At 46.2% G+C, this 7,574-nt stretch overlaps 1 protein-coding gene across 1 annotated transcript; it reads right to left on the bottom strand.

Annotated features, from left to right (window-relative positions):
• Positions 1 to 320: 320 nt before the first annotated feature.
• LOC136397133 (uncharacterized) lies at positions 321 to 3,163 on the bottom strand. Its single transcript, XM_066371722.1, is given in 2 exon segments — positions 321 to 2,462; positions 2,465 to 3,163. Coding segments are annotated over 2 exon segments (2,841 nt in total).
• Between the last annotated feature and the right edge of the window lie 4,411 nt (positions 3,164 to 7,574).

Raw genomic sequence — 7,574 nt, 5'->3', positions numbered from 1 at the left:
GAAAGATTTCTTCCATAATCTTCTTAATTACCACCGCCGCCGTCTCATGTTTGGTAGGGAAGGCTTCTACCCATCCTGAAAAGGTGTCTACAAAAACTAAGATATACCTTAGTCCATACTCGGCAGGTTTTACCTCAGTGAAGTCTACTTCCCAATATTGGCCTGGTCTGGGGCCTCGGAGACGGGTTCCTCTGGTTCCTTTGGCTGGGTAGGCATTTACCATCTGGCAGGCCTTACAAGCTTTGACTACTTCCTTTGCCATTTGCCTCTTCTCGGGGGTGGTCAATGTTTTATCATCCTGGAGCAGTTGTACCAGTTTGTCAGTCCCAAGGTGGGTGAGACAGTGGGCCATCGTCTCGGAGAGAGTAGCCCAGGAAGGTGACTTCGGGTTGGCAGATCTGGGCCTTTTTGGTGGATGCTCGGTATCCCAGTTTGGCCAGTTCGACAAGCAGTTTCTCAGTTCCCTGTTTGCACTGCTCTATGGTGGCGGCTGCAAGTAACAGATCATCAACATACTGCAACAGAGTTACCTCAGGGGTGGAGGCTCGGTAGGCACTCAAGTCCTGGTGCAGCGCTTCGTCAAAGATGGTGGGAGAGTTCTTGAAACCCTGGGGTAGCCACGTCCAGGTGAGCTGTCCACTGAATCCGTTCTCAGGGTCCGTCCATTCGAAAGCAAACAGGGGTTGGCTGTCCTCATGCAGGCGCAAGCAGAAGAAGGCATCTTTCAGGTCCAGTACTGTATACCACTTCCTGTCAGGACTGAGGGTACTGAGGAGGTTGTAAGGGTTCGGGACCGTTGGATGTATGTCCATTACCCGACTGTTAACCTCTCTCAAATCCTGGACTGGTCTATAGTCCCCTGTCCCTGGTTTCTTCACTGGTAGCAGGGGGGTGTTCCATTCTGATTGACAAGGCCTCAGGATCCCTTGTCCTAGCAGCCTCTGGATGTGAGGTCTAATGCCTTCCCGGGCCTCTTTACTCATGTAGTATTGTTTGACCCTTATGGGGGTGGCGGAGGGCTTTAAGTATACTACCACTGGAGGCCTTTGTACTGCCAATCCTGGCCCTGCCGTTTCTGCCCAGGCCTCTGGGAAGCTCTGAAGCCACCTGTCTTCTGTTGAATGGGGTCCGGGGGCAGGGGTCTCATACAGTTTATACTCATCTTCAGCAGACAAGGTCAGCATGGTCACAACAGGCTGACTGACAAGAGGGTTACTGAATCTTACTTCTGGTCCCTGAGGTTTGAAATCAATACTCGCCCCCAACTTGGTAAACAAATCCCTCCCCAGCAGCGGGGCAGGGCATTCTGGTATGACCAGAAAGGAGTGCTGTACTTTTCCCCTCCCCAGGTCCATTGTCCTTTTAGTTGTCCATGACCTATGCTGGCATCCATTTGGCCCCTGGACCAAGGATTTTTTGTTTGAGAGGGGACCCAGCGGGCTCTGCAAGGTGGAGTAAACCACTCCTGTATCCATCTCAAAGTCGATTGGTGTCCCCTCCACATTGAATGTTACCCTGAGTTCGGGGAGGGGGTCTGAACCCCGACGCCCCTAACCTTCCAGGGCAAGGAGGTCTGCGGTCTTCTTCTTTTTCTTGGGACAATCTCTAGCCCAATGTCCTTCCTCTTTACAGTAAGCACATTGATTGGGTCCCAGCTTCTGGCGCGGGCCCAGGGTGCTATTCTTTCCTTTCCTATCCTGCTTCCCTACTACGGTAGCCAAAATCTTCATTAACTCTTTATTTCTCCATTTATCTTGCTTATTTTCCTGCTCCTCACATTCTTTTTCTAATCTTTGCTCCTTTTCCTCTGCTGTCTCTTTTTTATAGTATACCTTATTAGCTTCCTTGAGTAAATCTCTTAGAGCCATGTCCTGTAACCCATCCATCCTCTGGAGTTTCCTCCGAATATCAGTAGCCGACTGTCTTATAAAAGCCATAGCCAGTGCCCCTCTCTGTTCTTTAGACTCAGGGTCGAAAGGGGTGTACCTCCTATAGGCTTCTATTAGTCTCTCTAGGAATCTGGATGGGGATTCCTCTGGCCCTTGAATTACTTCTCTTACCTTAGCCAAATTAGTGGGGCGTCTCGCCGCCGCTCGGAGACCCATCATCAGAGTCTGGCGATAGAGTAAGAGTCGCTGCCTACCTTCAGGCGTATTAGGGTCCCAGTTAGGCCGCCTCAGGGGAAAAGCCTCATCTATAAGGTTGGGGAGTTGAGTAGGACGGCCATCAGGTCCAGGAACCAATTTCCTGGCCTCGAGGAGAATTCAGTCTCTTTGTTCGGAGGTGAAGAGGATACCTAAGAGCTGCTGGCAGTCATCCCAAGTGGGCTGATGGGAAAACATAAGAGACTCGAGAAGGTCAGTAAGTTTGACAGGGTCCTCTGAAAAAGGTGGATTATTGTTTTTCCAATTGTATAGGTCTGAGGAGGAGAAGGGCCAATACTGAAGTGCCGGCATGTTCCCCCTTGGCCGTCAGGGACAGGGGGTCCGAAAGGTCGAAGGGGCAGGGTGACGGCCACGTCATCTGGGGTTTGTGCTCTCCGGCTCTGGGTACCTTGGGCTGGACCCTCCACTGATGGTCCCCGTTCGTTCTGATGTGAGGCCCCAAGCTGGGGACCAGCAGCGCTGGCAGGGACATCCCTGGGATAGGGAGGCGGGAGTCCCGAATCAAAAAGAATAAGGTCAGTTTGAGATTCAGGGAGAACAGAGGAGGGAAGGGGAGGATACAGGGATGAAGTAGGCGTCGTTGGCTCCGAAGGTTTGAGTGGAAGCATAGAGCAGATGTCTGGATGAGTTGGAGCAGGTCTGGGAGTGCCCGGAGTGGTGGAGAGGGTTGTTGGGAGGGAGGGTGTAGGGGGAGGAAGGAAAGGTCGGACCCAAGGAGGAGGGTCGTTGGCCAGGTCCTCCCAAACCCAAATATAAGGCTGTTGATCCGGATGGCCATGAGGTCCTGGATTGAAGACAACTGCTTTAACTGCCTTTATGGTGTCTTTGTGGAAGGTTCCAGTGGTCGGCCAACCTACTCCGAAGGTGGGCCACTCGGAGGCACAGAAAGTCTGCCACTTGCGCTTCTTAACAAGAAGAGACAGATTATGGGCTCGGGCATCAACCTCAGACCAATGAGACAAAGTCAGGGACAGTGGGGTGGAAGTTTTCTGTCCCATTTCAAACCCAAAAAGACAATAACACACAAATAAGACAATAACCAGGACAATCACAAAGACGAATAGACTAAGCCGGCTGCGCCGTAAATGGCAAAATGAAACTAAAAATAAACCTAGCGGTCCGGACCAACGAGCTCAGTTGGAAACTGGCAACAAATCTACAGATTCTGTCTGAGACAGCAGATGGACTTCCAAGCGTCCTTGGTCGTCCTCACACTCCAGGGCGTCCCCCGGAGTCGTGGCCTGCGACCCCCTGACACGTCTGTCGGTCGCAGCCAGGAGGGACTCACGTCCCTGCCTGACAGCCACCGCCAGTTTCACTCACCAAGCATCAGGCATGCGTCTCGTGGTCTGCGAGGAAGCGGGATCTCGGTGGAACCTCCAAATGTTGACCGAGGGCGCACCACTAAGACTCTAGACCCAAGTGTGTGGGTAAAACAGAAGAAAAAGTTTATTATACTCGTGAGCGGGCTCAAGGCAAGGAGGTAGCCAAGAGCACTCTCAGTCTTTTTGCAAGGGCTTTTATACTTTGGTAGGCAAGCAAGCAACCGTTTACAGAAGCTGAGTTGGCAGTTAGTCGTTAATCCTTATCCTACCTTTATCAGGAACACATACCTATTTGGTAGGCAGTTTCGGTTGTGGTTGAGCTGCCTCCGGTGAACTAGCTCTAAGCAAATTTCTCAGTGGTTTATGGTAGGGAGCGGTCAATTCCTGCTTTCTTTAATTTTCGTCAAAAGGTCAAGCAGAATTTTTCCACTCACGGTTACAAGAGAATAATTGGAAAAAATCTGTATTTTTCCCAAACTCTTAAGTATTTCTACTTACTAAAGAAAATCAGATAATAACACAACTTTAAAAAGCATTTTAGTGTTCTAATCATTCATAAATTCTAATAGCTGCTACAACCAGCAGCCAAAATCCTTCCATTTCAACCCCTGCTGAAAGGCAGGTTTAGCTTATCTGGAAGGGGAGTATTTTCCCGCTCCTCTTCTGGGGCTGAGACTCCCTGGCAGAGCTGAACCTCGCTCGCACAAAGGTCAGCCTGCTGTAGAACCACCACCACAACCACAGGGATCTGGGGGCCCTGGCCTTGGAGGCGCTTCCTCTGCTGCTGCGGCTCGAGCTTGTAGGAGCTGCACACTCCAGCAAAGGAGGCCGCGCTGTGCACGTGGCCTGCGCCACCTGTGAGACACGTCCCGTCAGCCACCGGCGCGCACCCACAGGACACACTTTCTTTGCCGCCCACGCGAGTGGCTGCCTGCATGTCCAAAAAAGGACCATGGCCCGGCCACACAAGCGGCTGCTGGGACTCACGGCGGTGGCTGCCACGGTTTTTCGCACTTGCGCTACCAGAAACTTGGCGGCTTTCGGAGCCTTGTATTTGGGGCGCACCTTCCCTGCCGCACACCTTTTGTATGCGGATTCTGAACACTGGCCAGAGCTGTCTCCTGCCCCATTTGTGTCTTTTTTGCCCCGCTGACCTGGGAAGCCACCACTTTTGTCTCTCCTTGCTTCACCTCGGATGCACGCGGCAGGGCAAGCCATGAGGCCAGTACGAACCCTAGTCTGCAGGCGGCCATGTCCCTGCTGTTTTACCGGCTCTCGGCTCATTGCCCCTGCCTGGGGAGACCAGCCTTCCACTCTTTGGAGCCGAGATTTCCAAGGCCCTGAGACAAAGGCTTTGGGAGCAGAGGGCTGCAGAGCCGCCAAGTTTAAAATGGCCACAGCCGTGATATTCCCGTCTTCCAAGTTACTCTCAGACTCCAAGCTCTTACATTTACATTCCTGTTTCTACCTCCTTCTGATCAAACAACAATTCTCAAATAAAAACCTTTGTACAAAAAGAAAACGGTTCCTCACTTTTGAACCTAGTACTTCCATAGTTATTTACTCCCAAATTATTACTATACTCTCCCCCCACACTGTACTTAAAGCTTCACTCTCTAAAAGCTTTAACTTGCTTTGTGTGCTCACTTCTGGGGGAGTTCCATTACCTCTCCGCTTTCCCTTCTGCCACCCATGTCTGGCTGTGGGGAGAATAGGGCCAAGATGAATGCAGTGACACAAACAGCAAAAAAAACCCAGACAAACAGCAAAAACAGATAGACAAACAGGTGCCACTCTTTTTCGAGCTTGAAATATCTAAACTCAAATGGGGTTCCCTATAAATGGGATGGCCTCCCAAATCTCCCAACCTTGCATCTGAGGGGAGACGGCCACTGGCCCCTTCCCAGCTCGTCATCCCTCTTTCTTAAAACATGAAGGAGCTCCTATAAATGCTGTTGCCTGTCCAAAACATTTATTAAATAAATTACAATTTACACTGGAACAACAGGAGAATGGAAATCAGTATACTACTTATCCTGTTCAAAAGCAAGATATATGTGAGCCTATGACTCCTCCAATTCAAGGTCAAGAATTAATTGGTACTGGCAGGGGAAGGATTTTTGAATTCCCTGAAATCTCTGAAATGCAACAGGTGCTTGTGCATCATGATGATTTGGAATCTAATTCTAGTAATTTTTCTGCAACTATTTTTCCAATTATCTGACAGCCTTTTCCTCTTAATGCTCCAGATCCTGGGGGAGGGCATAATATCCAATTTGACCAAATTGAATTTACTTTCTTAAAGCAAGTCAAACAATCTGTTGCTACGTATGGACCTCAGTCCCCCTATGTTCAAGGTCTTATCTCTTCCTATTGTAATGATCATTTAATGATTCCTTTGGATTGGGATTTACTTGCTAGTATGGTTTTGAGACCAGAAAAATATTTACAATTCAAATCTTGGTGGAGAGAGGAGGCTCTTCTAATATTTTGCTTGAACCCAAAAATAATCCCCCGGAAGCTACTCTTGAAATGCTCATCGGCGTTGACGCTAATGCGGCTGTGTGACAACAAACTGGTTATACTGATGCTGTTATAGCTCAGATTAGATCGCTTGTCTTAAAGCCTGGATGCAAAGCACTGGAGATGGACACAAGGAAGAAAAGCTTGCAGCTTTACATCAGTTGATATAAATTCAATTAGAATTAGGACATTTAGAAGAATCATGAAGTCCTTAGAATTCTCTAGTCTGTGTAATAATAAAATAAATAAATACTGATTTTCTTTGGTGTTTTAGCTACAATCCTCTGAGCTATCATTTTGTTTTTTTCTTATTCTTTGCCTGGAAACTGAGGCAGGGAACATGTGTTGGATCTGACTATAGAAAATATCCCAGCAGCTGCCAAGAGAATTTTCTTGGGGAAATTTTGTTTAGTCTCATTCATCATCAGTCCCTTGTCAGAAAATGCCCTGAGTAAAATCAGGCAGGCATCTTTCTAGTCTGACTGTGCTCTGAAGTCCCGGGTTTCTTTTTGGTTTGTCTGCTCTGGTTTGTCTGATTCTAATTTCTGTTTAGTTTTTGTTTGATGTTGTCTAAAATGTTATTTTAAGGTCTGAATTGTTTACATACAAAGATTAAAAATGCCAGTTTTTATATTGAAAAAATAGTTTCATCCATATATTTTTTGCTATAAAATTAGAAATTATAAGGAGTGCTCATTTAAATTTAAATTGAATAGAATACAGATTCTTAAGACTTGCTAATTTGATTAATACATTGTAAGGTATATTCAAAGTTTGAAATCAAATAAAAATTAAAGTATTAAGATTAATTAAAGTTATACATTATACTTGTGTTTCTGTGTTGAAAATTGTCTTGTTTGTGTGTAAAATATGCCCAAATTTTTAAAACTAAGGAATTAAGTAAAATTAAGTCATTTTAAGAATTTATCTCCAGCTGCTTCAGACAGTTGGCTGCTTGTAAGGCCACATCCTGAAAAAGGAGGCACTGAGGAAAGCAGGAATTTAGTTCCTCTGATGCCCTATAATAGACTTAACAATACAAAAGACTTTTAGATATAGAAGCTAATGCATCTCTTATTACTAAGCAACATTAGTTTACTTTTTAGCCCACTTAGAAAGTAGTCACTAAGCTGCATGGCTTAGGAAAGTCCCTAACAAAGCTCTAAGATTTCTTTTACAATAGGAAAATAACAAGGGTCATTTGGCCTCTAATAAAGAAAAACATTTATCTTATAAATAATTTAAAAAGCAACTTTTTTAATTACACTCTAAGCTTTCTGACAAGGAATTTTTTATACTCACTATGACCAAATTTCTGTCAAAGCTCTTAAAAAGTTAAAAAGAACTTGCTCCCAGTATAAAACTGTCTTTATACGCAGAAACTGCTATCCTCCTTCATGGACTCTGAATGTTTTATTTCAACAAATTTAGAAATGTTAGCTCAGGCTGTTCTTTCAAAAGTGAAAGAGTTACAATTTATGACTTAGTATTCAAGCTAATCAAAATGCTAATGCTAAACCTCTTATTAATATTACACAAAATGAACTTTTTAAATAGACAG

The sequence above is a fragment of the Saccopteryx leptura genome, chromosome 3 (assembly GCF_036850995.1).
Source record: "Saccopteryx leptura isolate mSacLep1 chromosome 3, mSacLep1_pri_phased_curated, whole genome shotgun sequence".
In the NCBI taxonomy this organism is placed as follows: domain Eukaryota; kingdom Metazoa; phylum Chordata; class Mammalia; order Chiroptera; family Emballonuridae; genus Saccopteryx; species Saccopteryx leptura.
This window is presented reverse-complemented; position numbering and strand designations above follow the sequence as displayed.